Source organism: Anopheles aquasalis, chromosome 2, assembly GCF_943734665.1.
Source record: "Anopheles aquasalis chromosome 2, idAnoAquaMG_Q_19, whole genome shotgun sequence".
Classification (NCBI taxonomy): Eukaryota; Metazoa; Arthropoda; class Insecta; order Diptera; family Culicidae; genus Anopheles; species Anopheles aquasalis.
This window is the reverse complement of record NC_064877.1, coordinates 56,588,147-56,610,646: the sequence shown is the minus strand read 5'-3', so window position 1 is coordinate 56,610,646 and position 22,500 is coordinate 56,588,147. Positions and strand designations below refer to the sequence as shown.

The 22,500-nt window shown below is 48.7% G+C and overlaps 1 protein-coding gene across 3 annotated transcripts in view; it reads left to right on the top strand.

The window, feature by feature from the left end:
* LOC126569601 (uncharacterized) overlaps window positions 1-22,500 on the top strand; it is a 46,295-nt gene that overhangs the window by 3,796 nt on the left and 19,999 nt on the right. For all 3 annotated transcript variants that reach the window (XM_050226809.1, XM_050226811.1, XM_050226810.1), the window contains exons 2-6: window positions 8,132-9,492; window positions 10,208-10,426; window positions 18,487-18,923; window positions 20,156-20,795; window positions 20,926-21,073. In XM_050226809.1, the coding sequence (XP_050082766.1) occupies window positions 9,342-9,492; window positions 10,208-10,426; window positions 18,487-18,923; window positions 20,156-20,795; window positions 20,926-21,073 (1,595 nt within the window). In that variant the 5' untranslated portion in view covers window positions 8,132-9,341. The remainder of the gene's footprint in view (window positions 1-8,131; window positions 9,493-10,207; window positions 10,427-18,486; window positions 18,924-20,155; window positions 20,796-20,925; window positions 21,074-22,500) is intronic.

Genomic DNA, 22,500 nt, shown 5'->3' with positions numbered 1-22,500 from the left:
CTCATAAGCCGCCACCATTAACAGCAGCAGCAGCATTACCACCATCATCACCGTGGCCCTGCGTTACCTGCCACGGCAGCTTCTTCGTGTCAGCATCTTTCAACTTCGAACGACAAGCGCACCGGGCAGCAGCCAGCGGAGATCGAACTTACCTCGGGGTTCACTGTGAATGTACGGCAATCAGCACACGGTGCATATCTCAAATCGGCAACCCCCGTGTCGTTCAATGTGCGCCCTGCACACTGACATCCCTGTGTACGAGGCCCCGTGTGCAGCGACCATGGTAAGCATATCCGCTTGAAGGAATTAAAATAGTTTCAATAGCTGCGAATCAATCGTTTGTTCGTTGTAGAGTTGCGCATCCATTCGAAGCAATCGATTTGACGACAAATTGTGCATACGGGGCATGTGCAGATCAAGTAGGCTGCTCGGCTCTCTCGAAGCTTGTTCTGGACAGATGTTCAAGGCTTACTATGAAGGGGGATCCGTATATCGCACACCGCTGATTTTCAAGCCGCGCGCTGTTGGTCCCGCTCGCTGACGCAGGGTGTCCCACAAACTGTCACGCCTGGTCGTGCAAACCATGCCGAACACAAGCCTGCCTTTCCTGGGTGGGCTACATTTTTTAGGGGCAAAGCAGCCTAACGGTGCGCCTGGGTTCCGGAGAGAGTCCTCTATGTTTCCTGACCCTTTTGCATTTACGATATTAAGGCTCACTTGCTTGCTGCGGTGGTAGTGATGTATTCCATTGACACTATGGCGATATTGTAATATTGCGACCACCACCAAAGGGGTGCTTGACACCGGTTACAAGGAATTAAAATGGCTTCTTGTGTACGGTGCATTTATCGCCAATAGATTCTATTGACCGAGTTGGATCTAAAGACCTGGAATGCCAGCAAGAGCGCCAGTCCAATAGTCCAAGCTGAAAGGACCCCTTCCAATCGATCCGAAGCCACAGTTACCGGACCCCTTTACATACGTCCCCCATTCCAGAGAGAGAGAGAGGAGTTTTGTCTGCTTCCTTTTGGGCCAGCGCGTTTTTTTCCTTCTCGTCTCGTCGGAGTCTCTTTTGCTTCCCGCTTTCGATCCTTTTTGGGTTCATTCTTCGTTTTTCCGTTGTCGCCCCGTCGACTTCTTCACGTTTGGCCAACGTTCGGTGACTGCTAGCCGCAAGTCCTCGAGTCCAATTTGGTTTGTTTCCCAAATTCCGTCCCGGCAGCAGCAACAACGCTCTGACGTATGACCCTGACGCGCAACTCAGCGGGACCCGACCAACAAAACGATGGCAGCAGCATCGAAGAGGACAGAAAAAATAAGGAACCCCTCCACGATGGTTCGGTTCTTCACCGGGAGGACACCGGCGAAGCAGAGCATAGCGGAGGGAGGGACGCACGCGATTGGTGCTGGTGATTGCTACGATATTCATTCCGGGCTCATCTTCTCTCCATTCTCGCCCCCCGGGGGACGCCTCGGTGGATGCGACATTGTTTTATGAGTCCTTGGTGTGCGAGAGAGAGGAAGAGAAAGAGGAAGAAGGAAACAAAATGAAAAGGAAGCGATGGAGAGAATGAATTATTATTCGTGCAAGAAAGTGTGCGAGAGAGAGGGGTGGAGGTTTCGCTGGAAAATCGTTGCCGGCAGCCTGCGGTTGCTTCGATCTGCGCCTTCCGTTGATTGGTCTACCTTCTGTCGTCTCATCATCACCCTGCACGCATGAAAAACGATGAAACTGATCGATTTCCAGTGTGCTGATAAGTAGTTTTATCAGAGTATCTTCCCATTTCTATTTATGAGACTGATTTGAAATCATCTTTGCAATAATGTGTTCGCTGTACGAGCTGTTTATCGAGCAGCAATCGTTCTTGTACACTGGCAACGCGGTGGTTGGCGCGCAATGCACGCCATGCCATTGCTGCTGGCACAGATCCAACATGTATTCTAACCAGCGGCGCAACAGCAGCAGCAGCACCAGAGCTCTCCTTCTTGCCGAGATTAGCGAGCGAAGGACACACACTGTGATGCCTCACTCCGTCTGTCGTCTGCTCTGCCAGCAGCAGCAGCAGCAGCAGCATCATCGAGGCAGGGGATTTGCACAGTCCGTCCGTGGTGGGCCAGTGTGCTGGCCTGGGAAAATGTAATCATACCCCCCGCGCCCTTCCCTTCTCGCCTTTCTCTCCTTCCTCCGATCGATTCATTGCTGGGTGCGCTGTGCCGAGGGTTTTTCCAGAAGAAGTCACGCATTTCCATTTCCCAATATAGCGCGCGCGCGCACCCACCCCATCACACCACAAACCACCTTCACCCAGGCCCCAATTGCCGTAGAACGAACGACAGACCGACCGAGCGACCAACCAACCGGCGACGACGACGACGATGACGGCGTCGTGTTGGTTGGTGCTCCGCCACATCCGCCCCTCGAGAATCACTCCGTTGGTGCCTTGCCTCGGTCCACCAGAACTTTACGTTTCGATTTTGATTTGTATGTCCCGGGCCCCGGCCACAGCACAACCGCTGCCCTGCCCTGCTGCTGCTTCCACCTACACCTCCTACACCGAGAGGATAATTGCAAACTCACTCATCAGACACCAGCCCCACCATCTCACCTTCGCCTCATTGCTCTGCGCTGCGCAACCCAGGCAGAGGGGTTGGGTTGTGGGGTGTTGGTCCCACCGTTCCCCACCCTAGCGAGCGAGCAGGCAAGGGAGGGTTTTTCTGCACGAAGCACCATCAACAGCAGCAGCAGCAGCAGCGGAGGCAACCAACGAAGGAAGAGCGTTGTTGCTGCTGCCTGGTTTCGGGTCTCTGCGCTCCGCTTTGTTCCTTTTTGGCACTAGGGAAGGGGGAATGCCTGCGTGCTGGTGGTGCGGTGGTGGCTGCGACGTGCCTGGGCGACAGCAGCAGCAGCAGCAGCAGCAGAGAGGGTCAAATCCAGCCGCTCGCGCCCGTTTCTCGTGTGAGTTTGTGTCTCTCTGTGTGCGCGCGCGTGGTTCTGCCGCCACCGTCACTGCTGCTGGTGATTGCTGCTGCTGTATAGGAGGATCCATCGTGATAGGAGGAGAGTAGAACACGCGGCGGGGCGGCCACCACGAGCTCGGAAGTGCGTGAGAGCGAGCGAGCGAGAGCTAGAAAGAGAGCGAAAGAGGCAGCAGGTTAGCATCAGCAAATCGATCCGGTACACCAGATATATAGCCAACCCAGGCAGGCGGCCCAAGCCACCCGCCCGTCACCCCCAAACCGACGACCGCGATCCGCGCGCGCTCTGTTCTGCGTTCGCTTCCTTTCACGCTCAGCCGCGCACCACAGCGCCGCCTACCCTGACCACTCGCGCAATGTTCCTCGTTTCTCGCTCTCATCATCATCATCATCGAAGCGCGTTTGTCGGTCGGTCCCGGGCGCTGCTGGTGTGTGGTGGCGACGGTGATGGCGGCCTTTCTCGATGGATGATGACTCTTCGCCCGTCTGTCCATCCGTTCGTTCGGCCGGTCGGTCGTTGGTTCGTTGCTTCTCGTTTAGGAAGACGCAACAGCAACAGCAGCAGCAGAGGGCGCCTACGAGTGAGTGAGCGGGTGGTGTGTGAAGGTGGAGAATGGGCGGTGTGCGCGAGCGAGTGTTGTGTGCTTGTGGTGTGGCTGCTGGTCGGTTGGATGGTCGGTTGGATCGTCGTCTCACCGCGACTGTACGCGCGAGGAATCGAGAGACCTTCTTCTTCTTCTTCTTCTTCTGCGTGTTGTTGGTTCCATCGCTCTTCTGTGCCTTGCCCCTTGCCCATGGATCTGGATTGGTGGCAGTGCTGCTGCTGCTGCTGCTGCGGCTGCTGCTACTGCTGTCTCCCTATCGTTCGGTGTCCACCGCACGCTATCTCTCCAGCACCCTCCGTTGCCGCGTAGAGGATTGGTTTTGAATTTTTCGCCTTTAGCCAGCTCCGCACGCTGCTGGTGCGCGCGCTGGTGGCTGGCTGGCTATGTGCAGTTCCCAGGTTGCAGGCTGCTGCTGCTGCTGCTGCTGCTGGTACCGTCCATCGATGGCATAATCATTTTTTGTTCGTCCCCGCCACCGCACCGCGGTTATTCTGCTCCTCCGAGGCTGGAACAATTTTCGATCATTCGACCGGTCGGTCGGTCGGTCGCGCAGAGAGCAATCGTAGTAGCTGCTGGTGTGCTGCCGATGCGCGGCTACTGCATCTGCTAGGTTTCTGCAGCTAGAAGGAGAGAGAAAGAGCGAAAGAGATGAAATGCCGAAAGATAACTAGAGTCGCGAGACCACGGGGTGCTCCGAGAGGAGAGAAGTGTCACCAGAACTTTTGGGGCTGTGGCCTCGTTGCAAATACTGCCAGCACAGTGCTTGAGGGTAAACGGCGGGTAGGATACCAAGGGGCACGAGCACTTTATCCATTTCGTCTATTTTTGGTCACAACCGGGCCAGTTATACCGTTGAGTTCAGTTCTGCAGCCTGGACCTGTCAACGTGTGGATGGAAACAGGCGCGTACGAATCGAAGCAAACGTTGTCGTCTCCGAATTCGTCGTGTGCTCCTCCGGTGCTCCCAAGTGATGTGTCCACCGCGGTAATCGTGTCTTACCAACGTTGCTTACGGTACATTATACTCCCTTTTGCACAAATACCCTCTGCAGGACGCGGGAGTTTTGCATGAAGACGACTGTCGCCACCAAAAGGACCACAGATGAAGGCACAGCAGAGAAAACGGGAGGGGAGGTGTGGTAGTGGATATGAACGCAAACTCGCTGGTCTCCACTGACCACAGTCCCCTTCCAGTGCCTTCCCCCTCCCAACGGTATTCGTTTGGCCTGGATTCGTGGGTGGTAGGTGGTCATGTGAGGCACCTCAAAGAGAGAGAGAGAAAGGAGGGAACGAAGAGAGCGAAAGGTGCGCCATCGCCATAATTACTTCACCCTTCACCCTGCTCGCAAACACCCCGTTCCATCTCCCGGGCCAAAACTGAAAGGTGTTGGGGGCGCAGCGGATCGGGCGGATAGGACGCGCTTTATCGCCTATACCCCCTCCCCACTCTACGGGCCGGTATGCTGTCCGACTCTCCACTACGAGCAATCGTTGGGTCCGCGCAGTCATCATCGGCATCGTTTGGTTGTCGTTGTTGTTGTTGTTGTTGTTGCGTGCGTGGGGAATGGAATTGAATGATGACGACGATGGCGACGACGGTCTCGAACCGCACCACCGGGTCCGGGTGAAAATATGTCGCTCTCACCCGCCGCACGCCTGCCCTCCACGGCCCCAGCTGTGCATTACCACCTCAGCCCCACCGCCGCTCGCCCGTCTGCGTGTGTCTGTGTGCGGGGTGCCATTAAAATGTGAAAAGCACTCGCTGCCACCACGGACGCCGCATACTCGATTGTGTTGCATAAGCTGCGTGGTAATGTCGCGCGTAAGGAAAAGCGCCTTGTTTTCGCCCAGCATATAAGGTTTGGATGGAAAGGAGCGAGTGGCGGCTCCCAGAACTTTGGTAGCAAATCGAAATTTATGTTGATTCCATTACACACGACACAAGAGATCGGCGTTACTGGCATTGGCCGTTGATCCAGTTGATCTCGTATCACATCCGGGAATCGGCTAGTAGCCTGGTCGTGCCAAAATGTGTGACATGTGCTTAACAGCGCGATTCGTGCGTTCGATCATAGATACCATTGCCGTGCAACGGGGGAGAGAGGGAGATAGCGATAGCGGCTCGCTGGTGGTGATGGGGTACGTGCCGGGAATGGTAAACGGTTTTAAGTGGCCTCACCTATCGCTCCGCGTGCCTGCGACCTCCCTAAAAACACGCACAACACGCATTGGAAGGCCAGGCAGACTGTCGGGTGCTACGTGTGGGTTGGCTTTTCCATATTTTCTTTTCTTCCCGGAACCCCGATCCTCCCGACCATTGCGCTGTGGTTCTGGTCTTTCACGACCGGCCCCTTTTTCACGAAAATACGATTTGCTCGGCGACGATTTGCATTCCCCGCTTGCTACCAGCGGTGGTGCTGCTGTTGCCGTTTGGGGGAAGATTTCCATCCAATTCCGTGCATCGTCCCTCATCAGGCGCCATCTTTGTGCAGCGCGGCTGGTGGAACGGGGCGCGACGGGGTGAATGACGGGCCGCGGCACCCCATAAGCGCGTTGCTGCTGCTGCTGCTGCCCCTGTAGCTTCTCTCTTCCATTAGCCGCCATCTGCTCACCATCGGTCTCCATCTCATTCTCGGGTCCCTCTTCCTCCTCCTCCTCCTCCTGCTTCATCTCACACAAGCGTCGTGCGTCGTTCGCTGCGTGCTTGTTGGCCTGCCTCACGATTCACCACTTTCCCACCAGCCCAGCCTTCACTCGCAACCCCTCGCTCGTGCGGTTTGTGTTCTTGCTGCAGCTAGAATGCAGTTTGCGCTCTGGACAGCAGGGAGGTTATGTTGGTTGCTTGGATGGACGGACGGTTTTGTTTTCTCGCCAAGTGACAGTGCGCTATTTGATCAAACAAAACAATAAACGCTTTTTCCGGGCGCCGATCGGTGGTGGCTTCTTCTCAGGCGATGATGTGTGTGCGCTCTCTTCATCCGCCATTCGTCGCCATGTTTATGAGCCGCGGAGCCTACTGCTGCTGCTGCTGCTGATGATGGTGCTGGTGGTGGTAGTGGTGGTGATGGAGTGTGGCGTCGTCCGGACAACCGCTCGCCTACGATGGCACCTTTAATTTGCGTAATCGTTCGCACTCTTTCACGCTCACGTTCCCTTCCCGCCGCTGCAAAACGGTGTGTGGTCGTGGTGGGGTCGCCACCCCTCTTGCCATGCCCGCACATTTTCTTTTTCCATGCCGCGCGCTCACTCGTTTTCGTTCCTCCCGGTCCCTCTCGAGAGCAGCAGCAGCAGCAGCAGCAGAAGCTCTCCCTGATCAACACGACTGATCGTTGTGCGTCATGGCCCCAAACCATCATCATCATCACTACCACCACCAGCACCACCACCGCTAGTTAGCGTCTTCCGCCCTAGAACGAAACGCGAACAGAAGAGCGCGGTGTGGCGACGCCGGGAAGCAAATCGAAGGTGGACGACGACGACCATCTTGTTGCTTTATGTTTCCAAAACAGCCAGAGGGTGGCCAAGCGCGTGTCGTTGCTCGATTGGCTAAAAAAAAAGAAGGTGCGCACGCGAGGGTACGTGATGCTCTGAGTACAGGTTGATACTAAAGTTACAGGCCAATTGGTTTTTTTTTTGTGTGAATGCGTTGCAAGTAAAATTAACGGGAAGAAACGCGCTCCGGTGGTACGAGTTTACATGTCCCATCGGTGGTTCTTTCTTTGCTGAGATTGCATCTTTATCTCCGGTTCTCACGATCCACCATTTCTCTGCGCCTCTCGGGCTGTGATGATCCATGCTCTGCGGTTTCATTTTCCACCTCATTTCGTACTATCTGCGATTGCTGCCTGCAGATTGCCATCCATCGTGCTTGCCCCGGAACATCAGAATTAATCGTTTGCTTTTTTTTTGTCTTCCTTTACAGCCTCCAGCAACTTGGTCGTGCACATCTTGGTGATGATGATGATGATGATGACGATGGCGCATACTGATCCGAATGCAATTCAACCGCAACAATGCATCTCGCGAGATGACGGGCGAACTTTTAACGTGTGAAAAGCGCTGAAACTTCGGAACTGGTGGTGATCTGCGGTGGCAATTACCAGCTGCTGCCAGCAACGATTGTCACCACAAAGAACAATCGCGACAACTCGTCGCACAAACGCGCTCGATTGATTTCTATGAATATGATGCTCACCGGAATGATGTGCCGAAGTGGAAAAGCTTTTGTGATGATGATCCGTGAGCCGTTGTATATTCGATTGTTGCATCCAGGGTGCCAGGACACTTTAGAGAATGCAGCCATTGTGAACAGAAAGACTTCGTTTTGGTTTTTAGGTTACGAATCTTAGGCATAGGTGATGTGATGTGAAACCGTGCGTTGTTTAGCCAAGATATAAACATTCGAGATTGTGCTATCAAACTAGAGACTTATAAATGAGGAACAACGGCATCTTCAGAAACCATGGCGACCGTTTGAACACCAAGATTCGTCTGCAATAATTGTGATGCGTGCTAACCAAATCCCTTGATCTCCTTCTTTGTGTTAACTAGGTAGGCATAGCATTAAAATTGTACACCGCAGTCTAGTGTTAAAACCCTGCTCCTACAGCACACAGTGTCTAGAGTGTAAGTGAAGAAATCATCGTAATACATAGCCAGTACGTATGTGTGTGTGTGTGTGAATGTGTGCAAAATTAGTGTGTTCTCCGAGGGTGTGTTGTGCTGATCTGTGTGGTGCGATCGCGGGCCAGTGACAACATCGAAAGCGAAATGAGGGTGAAAATTAAGCGGGTCGTGCACCGCAGTGCTTAGAGTGCGCTGTGTTATAAGTAGTGCGTGCGTTCGTGCGTGTTTGGGTGATCCGGTGGATATGCTTTTACGTTAAAGAAGAGCCGCGCAGAGCCGATGCAAAAGAAATAGTTGCATCCCAATCCTTCCATCCTAGCCCCCTCCTTCCCTCTTATGCTCGTTGGCAAAGAGGTTAGTTCATATAGTAACCACGCGACACAACACATTGCCTCCCCCCCAAAAGGGGTGTTAGTTAGTTGTGTGCGGTGTAGCAGCGCGTCGTGAGTAGCAACGGAGCAAAAGTGTAAAATAGTTATAAATATTGCTTAATCTCGCGCGACGAAGCAAACGAGTGCATCACGATCCCCTCACCCCTTTCGTTCTATCCGTGCAACGATGCGCGAGTGTTTGTGAGTCGCCAGAGTGGAAAGATAATAATTGCCAAAATCGTCAGCAGGCGCTGTAGCAGCAGCAGCAGCAGCATCCAATCATCGGCGGTGAACATGGCGACCGCATCGCTGTGTCGTGCATCTCGCTGGCGACGTCGATCTCGCCAGTAAGTGAGAGGAGTGGAAGAGTGAGTAAAGTGAGATTCGCGGCTGAGCGAGCGCGCGCGTCTTTAGTGTAAAAAGTGAAAAGTGTTCAAACAACCGTTTCGGTGGCTCAAACGATTTTCGATCTAATTACCCATCTCGGATCGATCAGTTTCATCCGTGAGTGTGAGTGTGAGTGAGACAGACGACAAGATCATCACCGGTGGTGCGGTACGGTGGTCCAGAATCCTCAACGAGAGAGAGAGAAGGGAGGGGGCTGTCAACGAGGGACTGCAACTACGCGCCGATCGCGCTAATCGACCTCGTTTGGCAACGCCCCGTCGAAGCAGTACCACCACCACCGCATCGGGCGCCCAGAAGAGCGTGCGTCCATCTTTTCGCAGTCGCCTGTCACAGGAACAGCCGTCAAAATTGGCAGAATGGATAAGGACAGCGATAAGAAGGGCGGTGGGGAGAAGAAAGGCGGTGGAGGAGGGAGCGGTGGCGGAGGGCAGTCGGGGGGAACCGGTTTGGGAGGCGCAGCCGGTGTCAACGATCCGGCCGCCCTACTAGATGCCGCCTCGCTTTTCGGTAAGTATCACGCCCGTTGAACGGTAACGCTGGTAACGAGCTAAAAACGCAAACGCAGGCCGCGGTATGGGTCACTTGGACCTAAACGAAGGGGCACAGCATAGCTTCCATTTGCCCGAATATGTTTATTTGATGAATATGTTTAATAATTTCAAACAAAATAATTGATATTTTTTTTGTCAATCTCCTCGTGGGACTTATATTTGCTTCCATTGATAACGGGGACAGTAGAGGCCAAAGACCCGGCCGCTAGCTGTCTTATTCGAATTGAAAACAACGTAAACTGATAACGTATGTCGCGCTGTTTCTGTTTGCTTTACGCGATTTAACGTGAACGGTTAATGTCCAAGTACAAGTGTATTGTTGAATTAAATGGTTGACAAGATGGTTGACTAAAAACAGTTGAAAATAACATTAAACTGTGTAAATCGTGTCTCATCACATGATGTGCCCGTTAATGGTTTGAAAAAGCAAAAAAAAAAAAACGGAAATAAGTCCCATGTGGGGGATCGTTGACCCCGCACGGCGTGAAGCTAATGACGATGATGGTCCATTTGCATATTTTGATGTGTATCGTGTATGTGGAGGACGATGGGAGACCAACGGCACCCAACCACCCTCCCCCCCAATTCATTACCGCTTCACGGGCCAGTTAACCTTTCTCTGTACCGATTCCACCACTCACTCCCTCTGCTTCCTTCTCTCTTCCCCACAGCATACTGGGGCCGTGATCCGTCAGCCATGGCAGCAGCGGCCGCCTCCAATCCACTGTTCGGTTCGCAGTTCGCCATGCCCGGTGGACTCGGTGGCCTGATGCCGAACGCTGGCTCCGGCACTGGCGGCGCTAACGATCGCTTCTCGATGTCGCACCAGCACCAGAACACGATGGCCGTGGCCGCCTCGCAGGCTGCCTCGTTAGCCGGTTTGCACAACAGTAAGTACTGTACCGCCTTTTGCATCTTTTGCTCTTCTTATCGATGATTCCTGGATAGTTTCCTTAATTAGTGAAAACAGTAGCAGCCGGAACACATTCCCTCGTTGCGGACATTCCCTTCAGATTAGAAAACTGAAAAAACATGATCTGCAATGTCGTTCTGTTCCTTTTTTTTCATGATTACCGAATGTTAAATGATAAGGAAAATCGTCCGCAAAATCAGCGCGCGATCAGCCTTCTAATCGCTCCAAAATCAAACAAATCGAGTTCGATCATTTGTCCATGCTGAAAATTGGATGGAAAATTGGCCGCAACTAAAACGCTATCGATCAGCATTTCACTTTCGTTATCAATTGCAATTCTGCAAACCAGCATATGCACCCGCTGCATGCATGTGTATGTTTCAATCCCGATATCGATATCGAGATAGTGAGATTGGTGCAAACAGTTTCCGGTACGCTTTCGAGCATAATATTGGCCGCCCATTAGGGGAGGACCGGCCAGCATGTTAAAGCTCTCTGCCCGCCAATGCTCTTCAATGGCTTCAAATGCACTTGAATGAAGCACTTTTCACTGGAAGCGACTCGCCAGCTGCTGGAGTAAAAACCACTTTAAAGGTGCACTACTGTAAATGGGCCGTTTAAAATGCAGTTACTCGCTGACACCCTCTGTGACTGGTTATGATGAATAGAAGATGGTAACTTTTTAGCATTTACTGTGTAGTGAGTAATGTTAATTTATTTACATTACTCACTACACAGTAAATGCTAAAAAGTTATCAAACTAATTTTAAATGGTCACTAAACTCACGCATAGGTTTAGTATAGCGAGTATACTAGGTGTTTGGATTGAAATACGCGGTTTATTTTATACCAAATTGAATCGTTTATCAAATCCCTTTACAAACTAGTTGCTCAAGGTACTGTCCGCCACTAGCCACTACTTTTTACCTTTTTTTGGGCAATTCTCAAATTTCATGTCGAAAGACCTCCTCATCTTTTGAAGCATTTTAAGCAAGAACCATTTTTTTCGATACTTCCATAAAGCATGAAGTGCTGTGCTTCCAAACCATTTTTTAAACAACCAAACAAGTAGTATTTAGAAAGAACAATGTCTGGGGAATGCAGCGGGGAGGGTAACATTTTACCTTCGACGTTTTGAAAACAGTTTTCACCGGTTTTGTCATGATGCGGCCAAGCGTTAGCATGTTAAAGAAAAGGTTTATCACGTCAGTTATCCCATTTTATCCTTTTTTTAGATCAGAGCTCGCTTAAATGGATCAATTATTGTTGCTAAAGTTCTCCATCAATATTTTCACCAATTTCCGGAGGTTCTTATTGCAAGACAGCCGTGAAAATTTGATCTTCTCATTGTTTTGATGGACCCGAACGATCGGTATCTTTAACGACAAAATCTCCGCTTCTATGCGTTTAAAACCAGTTTTCACCAACACACGATAATTTTCAGTATCCATTTTCTTGAAATAAGAAAAAGGGTTTTTAAAACTTTAAACGTAAAATGGACTTTTCAGACCCAAAATTCGACATTTTCAACTGGAGAAAAAATTATGCGATAGTCAAGTATTATGAGCAGTAACTTATTGCGTTTTGAAGGTATTTAGTTATGCTTCAAAACGACATAACAAATGAGGATGTAAATCTTCCCCAAATAGAATGGCGCCATGTATTAGCAAAACCGCGGGTTTTACCGCAAACACCTAGTACAATAGGAGTTGCTTGGCCACACATTAGTTTAAAGAGCAGTTAAGAAGTGTCAAATTTACTCCACATGAAACACGTTTTCTAACGCCAAATATTGATTAACTGGCTTTTCTCCTGTCTAATAATAGTACTTTAATAGACACTTTAATATGCAACAGTCACGATTAGTATCATCATCATCTCGATTTGAATGGATCCACCAGATGAATGGTATTTGTTTAAGGAGCAATTTTCCCCAATGATGAAGCCGATGGCACGAAAAGCATACGGATGATACCCCTTTATCGAGCGCACTCTCGCGCGCGTAGAACGTCACTCTATTTGGCTCTGTTGGCGATGTGTGATGGGGTCATAAAAGTATTAGTAGTAGTAATACCAATACCGCAATAATCATAAAGCGTTTGCCGAAATCATCGGCCGTAAACCCGTTTTATAGGCACGGGTTTTTGCGGGTGAAAACTGGGACGTTGGTTTTTATTGATTTTTTGCGACTGTTGCGCCCGCGCTCACCTTTAGAGAACGGTTCGTAGTTTGCCAAATCCACTCGCTATACTAGATTTGATTTTCTTCAATAATACTGAAGCAGAAATCTATTTTAAAGCGTAAATGCAACGCTACAAGTCATTATGCAGATTAGAAGATTGTTTTCTATTATGCCAGCGCCAAAATGCATTTTAATCCAATTCAATTACTTCCCTCGGTTCCAGTATCAACTGGTTTGGCTTGGCGGACGAAAAAGTGACTCCAGAGAAAACAGAGCTTGCTCTAATCGCTCACAAATCATAACAAACACCCTCCTCCCCTCCGTTCACCAACATTGATAACAGATTAAACGATTAGCATATAACCCAAAACGCGCGACGCAATCGGAGGCGTCCAGGCGTCGTGTTTGTATAAATAGAGTCACCCCCGCCCACCACACCAACACCACCCACTTTCTGGGTGCCGTGTATGTGTGCATTCAGCTTTTGCGGTGCATTATGCTGTGGAGCGCGCGGTAGGTCGAAAGCGAAAGTGAAACACTTTTGTGAATGATATCGAAACGGAAATGGCGTACCTGCACCCCGATACCTCGCTCCATAGCACACACCAAACCCACCTTTAAGCCTTTAAGGAGGAACATTATTTGTGTGTCTGTTGGGGGGAGCATAAACCAATGACAGTAATAGCATCAGCAACATTCAACATTTTTATTGTATACAACTTATGCAAAGCGAGTGGTTCGACTTTCCTTTCCAGTTTACTGACTTTAAGTTTCAAGAATTACAGAACCACCACTGAACCGATAGCCCACCCATCAGCTGACGGAGCAGAGGAACCATGGAGTTTGAGAAACAGAGAGAAATAGAGAAAAAGAAAGAAAGAGAGCGAGGGAGAGAGAGAATGATTCCAAGTTCAAGGTCATGGGTCTGGTAGATTGGGCCTTGGGCCTGGGGGCCGTGCACACCATTGTGTATGTGTGCTGCCGCGCGGTGTTTAGCTTATGCCTATTTGCCTCTTCTTTTTTTTTTTGACGACGATGCACGAACCCCGACGGTGATGATATGATAGGAGGGGGCAGGGGGTCCGTTTGTGCGTTTTTCTTTCCTGCGTTTTTCCTCTTTTTGTTGGTGTGGAACATAAATGCTCTTATCATCTGTTTTCGTTACTGCTGCTGTCCGTTTTGGTGGTGGCGTTTCTTGTTCTTTCGCTTGTTTGTTTGTTTTGTTTCCTTAACTGATTTTTTAATTGCTCTTTTATCTCCTTTGTTTTATTTTTCTTCAATTAACTGCTTCTTATATTTATTATTATGCTATTGTTTTCTTTTTCATTGTTTTCTTTTGATATTATTCAATGTTCTGATTGATTTTTATATTCTAACACAATTGTTATCGTTTTATTACCGTAAAGCAAACTGCTATTAGAATGCTTATAGCTAATCGGAACCTTACCTTTCGTCACCGTGATCGTCACCACCTGCATGACGCCAGAACCTTTCCAAGCCAATAGAAAATAGGTCATTTGGGATGGTCCTTGGTCGTTGGTGTGCCGTTGTTAGCCATCGATGATGCTGCTCAGAGCCAATCGATCTCCTGCCTCTCCTGATACCGGCGTAGGCACGGTCCTAATGTCCGGAACCTCATACCTTATGTTCTTTTAATTAAATTTCGTTGCTCGCTACCACAAGCGAGCGTGTGTCTGTGTCCATTTTTGCCAAAATGTCGGCCTCCCAGGAAGAGGCAGCTGGAGAGAGCAGTAGCCGCCTCTGCCGTTCTGCGTTCCCTGGCATCTCATGTCCCTCTGTCGAGGTGTGTCCTTTCACTTCGATTGTGGCCTGTCCGGAGAAGAAGGACCATCCATTTTCCCAAGAAGAGGGAGGAGGGCAAGACGACGCGGTCGCGGTCGCGGTTTGTTCAAATCGAAATTCTCGAACGCGCGCGCCAGATCAACCGCACCGCAGCGCGCGCAGAGGAAGTTGAACGAACAAAGAACCTCCCCCACCAATCATGCCCCCATCGGTGGGGGGCTAGGACCACCACACTGGACCTCCCAATGTAGGCTCCAAGAGGGGGGAGTTGTCTGTTTTTTTTTCTTCATTTCTTTTCTGCTGGTTCTGACCTGCCGGTGTGCACCACCACTATGGCCGAGTCGCGTTTTTATTGTTTCCCTGTCCGGCCATGCCGCCCCCCAAAAAAACCAACAGCAGCACCAACAGCAGCTGGCGGATGATGCGCGACACATACACATTCGCAAGAATGATCGAGAGGGAGAGAGAGAGCGAGAGGGGTGGTAAGGGAACGGGGGTTGGAGGGCGACGAGATGAAGACGCGCCGCTTGTGTCTGGTCAGGTTTTATGCTGCCTCTCCCTCTGTGGGTGTGTATGTTTCAGCATCAGTTGCGCGTTCGATGTCACCAACACAACCCCGCGTGTCTTGTCCTGTGTGTATGGATGTCCTGAATGAAAAAAAGCGGACCGGCGCGTAAGGACACGGGACCGACCGTGGGGACCCCCCCAAAAGCCAAGCGTTCTTGGCGTGTGCGAAGAATTCCTGGAAGTCGTCGAGACCGGTCTGCATGCGTCAGTAGTGATGGCGCCGGAAACATTTTATCTCTTTTGTGTTGGAGCCGAGCACGATGGGGCATGTTTTGAAGAGAAGAAAGGGTGCGCGGTGTGGTTCGCTATTTTTTTTTCTTCATTTTTGCCGGTTTCTTCTTTTCTCTCACCAAGACGCTCCGTGCTCTCTCTCTTTATGCTCATTTTATGCTCTCTCGCAACCGCTCTCTCGTGCATCGTGAAGAACACTCACACTAGCGTGTTTCGATGTCACGCACACAACAAACGGTGTCTTTAAAGGTGTGTGCGTGTTATGTTCAACGTCACTCTGTCGTCTCTTTCTTTCTTGTGTTCATTGAGAATTTGCGCCACCCCGCACCTCCCCCCTCTAGCATAATGATGAATCCGTTTATGTTTTGTACGGTTTTTCGGTGGCTGCGGCGGCGGTTACGATGATATTTTGTCGGGTGGATTGATTGTTTGAGCGTTTCTTTCTAATTAGATTCATTATTCAATCACGTGCCCTGCCTGGAAGAATGTGTCTTATGTGTATGGCGGGAATGGGAATGGAATAGTAATAGATAATGGGCACCAGACACAGGGTGTTGGTAATCTAATTGTACAAATAAAACAAACATTATTCCTCAATTACTATTTCGCTTAGTTCGCTAGGAAGTAGAATGTTGTTTATTGTTTATGTTTATTGTATTAAGCGATGGCTTCTGCGACTAGCACGTGGTTCAGCAGTTGGAAAAATTCCATTCAACAATGGCGCTTCGAATTGGGTTTGATTGAAAATTTCACTTTATATGTCAACTTCGTTTTTGAATCAGGAAAAGAGCATTATTTGTGTATGTTTTGTTGATTTGATCATAACAGAAAGAACAAATTGAAACAAAAAGAATGTTTGATGGTATCGTTTATGATATGGTAACATATCGTTGATGCGTTACTTCGTTTAGAACACGTGGAAACTGGTTTTGATGATTTAAAGGTGGCCATTTTATGTTTAATTTAAGATAGCTGGCGTTCTGCTGGACCACATGCTTCACATGCAACAAACTGCAATAGTTGTGAGATAAAAGCGCATCTCAGACTCTACGTTAATTACACGTGTAATGTTTCTAACAGGTGGTAATAGAATCAACCCATAGTCCTTTAGCAGCAATCGAAATCGTGCACAAGTTCAGGAAATGGTTACTCCTTGAAGTGTGCGAAAATGTGTCTTACAATTCTACTGAAGTACTGTAAAAACCTTTTGTAAAATACTTCTGCACCGAGGCCAAACGGAGCTGGTTCGACATGTGACAGTTGTTGGCGGCTGCAGTGCATTCCGGGCGGACAAATCCCATACAAAAATGGCCGATTTTGTATAGGAAATGTCTGCGGGGTTATTATCTTTCACAAATCGATAGCAAATGTACTTAGCGTTCAATACTTTGTCGAATATAACAAAATATGATCAAAAATTTGATCAGGAATGATTAGTAATTGATTTTTCTTTGGGAAATTTTCCGTGTAAGGTATGCATAAAAGACCCAGTATTAGCTTTGCAGGAAGACGTTGTCCAAAGAATTATTTAATTTTCTAGGAATATAAGAATATAGGAATAGTTTGCCTGTTCCTACTATGTTCCTTATAACATTTTAATGTTTCAAAGTACAGTACTGAGGGGTTTGTTTGTATTTTAACTTCGTATTTTCTACAAAAAGTGTTAAAGATAAACGTGTTGTGTTTTGCAACTGATGTTGTGGTGAAAGTAATAACATGAAGTGTTTAAAGAATGTAGAGTAAGGTGGGGTAAAAGTGCGAGTGGGGCAAAAGTGCGATTTGAGGTTTTTTGAGCACAGAGTACCGTAAAATTTGCAACTTATACATGGATTAGTAAAGCATTAGATAACTCATTTTCACACGTAAACACTGCTTTGCAGAATGCGAGTGCTCAGAGAATTGTGGTAAAGTTAGTTTTTCGTCTAAATATTGTAATATTCTAACGCGCGGTAAACGCGTTTTGGTAAACAAACTAATAGTTTTCGTAAAAGTGTTAGTGTGCTTTTTGTAGCTACTACCAATGACTATCAAATGGAGTGTTACACACTTTTATACGTTTTCCCAATCTTGAGTTATTTGGTGTAAAGCCCTAAAATCCATAGAGGGGCAAAAGTGCGAGCCACGAGTGGGGCAAAAGTGCGAATCAGAAAAATCATGCATTCATGTTTTTTTCATTGATTCATTGTTTTCATTGACAGGATTCGTGAAAATATCAAATAATCAGACACATGTAAAACGAAAACTTTAAAAACTGATAACCTGCCATTGAATATTGATTCGCATATGCCACATTCATTCGATAACTAACTCTACTGCTCCTCCAAATTCAACATCTTCAATTGCCTATTGGACATCTTTTTATGACAATTAACATGCTGACTGCAGAGAGAAGCATAAACCGCTCTTAATTTCTCTTCGAAATGTCCTGGAATGTCTTGAGAAAATGTGCTCAGAGAGCACTTCAACTTCCACCGTACCGATGTCCATGGAGCAGTCGGATCTTGTATCCTTTGCAACAATTAGGCTCTACCGAAACGAGAGGAGCCACAGCAAAGACAGGAATGACACCAGCGATCTGAAGTTATTATAGAAGGAAAGGAAATATTAGATCTAAAATCTAAAGAGAAGTCTAAAGAGCAAGCAGAAAAGCAGTGAAACAGATCCAGTAAACGTAAAAAAATAGTTCAATGAATCACAAAGAACTAAGGAAAGAGCAAAGGTTGAAAAACACTGAAACTGCACACATGAATTCGTGAATAACTGCTGCATTTCAAAGGATCGCACTTTTGCCCCACGACATTCGCATTTTTGCCCCACTGGTGGGGCAAAAGTGCGATTCGAAGGTTGCCTGGGAATTATTAATTTTAACCATTAAATTGTCACTTGATTGAGCTGGTACTTTTACAGTAGAGAGGTAAATAGTTGTTGGATAAATCAATGCTTTTTTTTCAATTGTAACTTAATTCGTTTTTTTTATAAAAATCAAAATCCACTAAGGTCGCACTTTTGCCCCACCTTACTCTACATCAAAGATAACTTTTAATAGAACGAGACATCTTACCAATGGTGTAATCCTTTCGTATTATATTGCCTTTAAAGTAAAAATAAGGTTTAGCAAAAGCTTCTTCGGAAAAACCACAATTCCCCTTTTTTGATGTTTATTTGATGCTATATTCATTGTGTTTTGAATTTAAATCACTTGTATTTTCTATTTTCTAATTGCTCTCTCTTTCTTTCCCTTTCTCGAAACGCAGGTTGGTGGTCGATGGCGCAGCTAGCGGCCCAGGACTACTTTGCCCGCTTGCAGGCGTCCGGGATGTCGCAGCTTCCGTTCTCGCACGATCTGGCCGGTGCCTTTCCGGCGGGTCTTGGCGGGCTCGGTGCGATGGGTGCTGCGGCTGCGGCGGCTGCCGCCGCAGCGGGTGGCGGTTCACCGGGTGGTGCCGGAGGCGGCAGTGGAGGCGCTGGAGGTGCAGGAGGTGGAGGAGGTGGCGGTGGCAGCGGTGGTGGATCCGGTGGCAGCACCGGTGGCAAGGGTGGGTCCGGTGGTGGCAAGGGCAAGAAGCGAGACCGCAGCAGCAACAGCAACAGCAGCAACGCCAGCTCCTCGGGTATGGGTGGTGGCCCCGGTGGAATGGGTGGCATGGGTGGCAATGCCGGAGGCGGCGGGAACAACAACTCCTCGTACAAGGTAAGCCTCGGATCCAACCCGGCGAAAGATAGTCCTTTTTGGGGTGTGGGAATTTTGGGGTAACTCGGTGAATCCCAGGGACATTCTGCCAATCAACCTGCCCAAAAACCAAAGGGAAAGGCAATGCCGGCTTGCCGAGAGAGGGGCATGTTAATTATCATCGAAACCCAATTTACTCTCCGGCCCACCGAGGCGGGAAGGGTTTCGAGCATTCCTAGAAGCGTGTATATTCAGTTTTGGGGTTCCATGACTGTAGTAGGGGAAGGGAAAGATAAAGGGGAGGGAAAGAGGCGCCCTACAGAAGACTTTATTCGTTTAACTCGCGGCATTCTGGCAATTTGAACCCCAAATACTACCTCGCTATCGGTGACCTTTTGCGAGGATCTCAAGTGGAAGTAACGCGGATAGCAAAGTTTGATCTAAAGCAGCTTCTTTTGAAAGATTGTAGATTCTTCTGGCAGCAGATCAGCACGACTGGAAGTAGAATCAGCACTACTGGAAGCGCCGCGCTCCTGCCGAAGGTCGTTTGTGACGTGAAGGTTTTTTGTTGTAACGTTAGATTCAATTCGCGTGTATTGGTCTGACTGTTAAATCTTTTCCCTACTTTTCCCGATCCCGCCTACGGTACTCAATACAATCAATTAGCCTCAAACTTTCGCAACAGAAGAAATCAAGATAACACATCGCGTGTCAAGTCCGACCTGGGCCGAGGGAACTTAGAGTGAGCTTTCATGACATTCGTTGGTTCTCCAGTTTTTGTCACCTTTGAATCATGGCCCTAATTTGGTCCTACTGTTATTAAGATCTCAAAGAATTCGGATGAGTAGAGTTTGCTATCGTTTAGGTAACTTCATGACAATATAAAGTAATTTTGATGAGATTAGCTAATGCTACGAGCCAGATTTTGTCGAATAAAGTTTGAAGTGAACGAAAGGGCTTAATCGCGAAATCGTTTGTTAGTTGCATTGTCAAGACTTCAATTTATTTAGTCATTACTGCATACATTTATTAAGTTTCCATAGAAAATACCTAAAATATTTCAACTACATTCCTAAAAGGAGTTATCCTGCGATAAAAAAAGTATCTTATTTGAGACGAAATTGGTGTTATGTTAATAAGCAGAATTAGAAGTAGAATTATTTATGCGAAAGATCCCTTATCCTTAACACTCATACTCTACTCGGAATGTGTTTTAAAATTTGTTTCTTGTTTCAACCTTTCTCCACCCACAGAACTCATCCTCACCATCGGTGTCACAGGCCGCAGCGGCAGCTGCATACAAACAGTCACTCTATAGCCAGGCGACGCTGCACAAGGAACTGATGGCTATCACGGCGGCGGCAGCTGCCGCTCAAAACCAGCAACCCACCAACAGCCAACAGCAGCAACAACAGCACCAACAACAGCAACAACAACAGCAGCAACAACAGCAGGCACAACAACAGCTACAACAAGCCCAGCAACAGCACCAGCTGGCGAGCCTTGGAATGCTCGCTGGGCTCGGTGGAGGTGGCGGAGGAGCAATAAGCTCGTTAGGTAGCGGTTCCTCGTCGAAGCAGCACAAGTCATCTTCCGGCGGTGGCGGTTCATCGTCATCGACCGGTAACTCTGCCTCATCTCCGCACGGTGCCAGTCGGCTGATTGGCAACGATTCCATCTCGATCACGCGCGGCTCCGGCTCCCCGTCCGTGGGTGGTAGCAAGCAGCAGCCAACGCCTAGCGTTACCATCAGTGCCAGCCATGGGAGTCCGGCCCAGCAGAACCATCTGCAGAATCTGTCCTCCTCCTCATCATCCCGCTCATCGAAGGACTCCGGGGGTGGGAAGGGAGGCAACATCAATTCCGGCCAAGGACCTAATGCCGCCGATTTGGGTAAGTAGCAGCTCGGTTTGGGCGTTAGCTCCAAGCTCAAAGCAGCCGCATGGTATTCAGCTATCTGCGTATTGCTTTCGAATTTGCAATCTTGTGAGCTAATGGACGATCTGATCATTTGGTATTTTAGGTTTGAGCGCATCGATGAACGCCTTGAGCACGCTGTCACAGTTCAACAATCTCGATCTGACCACGCAACAGAATGTGACGGCGACAATGAACGCACTAGCCGCCAGTCAGGCCAAGGCGAAGGATTACATCTCATCTGGTATACTGAGGTGAGTGGATCGCAACAAGATGAAGAACATAAAATAGAGCAAGTGTTAAGGAAGACTGCTAAGAACATGTTGATAACATGGTAATCCGGGAGTAGTAAAAAGCAGAACCAAGCTGAAGACGTGTTGTGGACGCTGACAAGTCATAGTATCCCTTAAGATTCGGAGTTTGCTTAGAATCATAGAAATAGAAATGATTGAGCTTTTTGGTCCCCTCATTGTTGAGAGTGTTGGAGTTACCGAAACATGCATTCGTTCGTGGTATAGCTGACACATTTGCCGTTCTCTTTCTCAGCATTAGTATTGCTTGAGGCCTTTGTTGCCCCCAAGAAAATTGCTTTTCTTTCTCTTTCCTTTTACCGAGAATAGAACGGAAATGCTAAACACGCATAGGCGCAGACACAGGACCATGGTCACAGATAAGCTCCAAAGCTTATCCTCTAAATTATAGCAATCGTTGACAATGCGGTGCCACACTGGTCACAGGGACAAACGGTGGCGACCATTTGTTGCCTACGGCAAGATGGAACTATGACTCTTCGTGCTGTGCGTTTCCCTATACTCATCTCGTATGGTGCTGACCCTCGCATCCTATCTAGATAGTAGCTCAGGGTGAAGGAATAATTTTCCCCCGAATCCTTCCAACCGGTAACCGAAAATGGCCTTACTTTTTAGTCATTTGTTTCACAGACAGGCTGGGAGTCCCGTTGTCTAGCTCAGTTGTTGTCAGGCGGTGCTGTGCAGTATTGTTCCCCGAACCAAACCAAACTAAAAGAAAAAAAAACCGCAAGCACACAGCACACCATTGCATTGCAGCGCCCTTTGCCACGTAGAATATTTGGTAATGTAAACGAATAAATTATTCCACCCATCCACCACCATCACGATAAAACAACCGAGTAGTTGGACAGTCTTTCTGTCTCTTTCAAACAACAACTCCTCTACGCCACCGCCTAACAGAGGACATCTCTCGATGCCGGGCCGGGTTGCTGCAGGGCCCTTCTCGCTGGGCAGCAGTTGCAGGCATGTCGCAGAGGCGAGATCTCTTCTATCCTGTTACCGACCAAAAAGGCGGACTACTCGTGTTTGTGTGTCTGTATTGCTCGCCCAGTACCACTGAGTGGTCGTCGAAGGGACTGCAAAAAGGATCTTGATTCTTTTATTTTCTTCTCTGTACTTTCCACGAAACACTACTGCCGCATGGCTGACATGGCTTGGTCCTTCTCGATGCGATGCCGGCAGGTTTGGTTGAATTGCTTTTCGCGACGCGTTCAGGAGCGTAGCACTAGCAACGAAAGCATCATCATCGTCGTGCCTAGCAGCACTACTAGCTGCTAGCGCGACAGTAAGGTGGTGAGCTAACGCTGGAACTTTGCCTTCCGCCATTTGGAAAGTTTCGCCTCGTCTGGCCTCGGATCGTTGCACGCTGG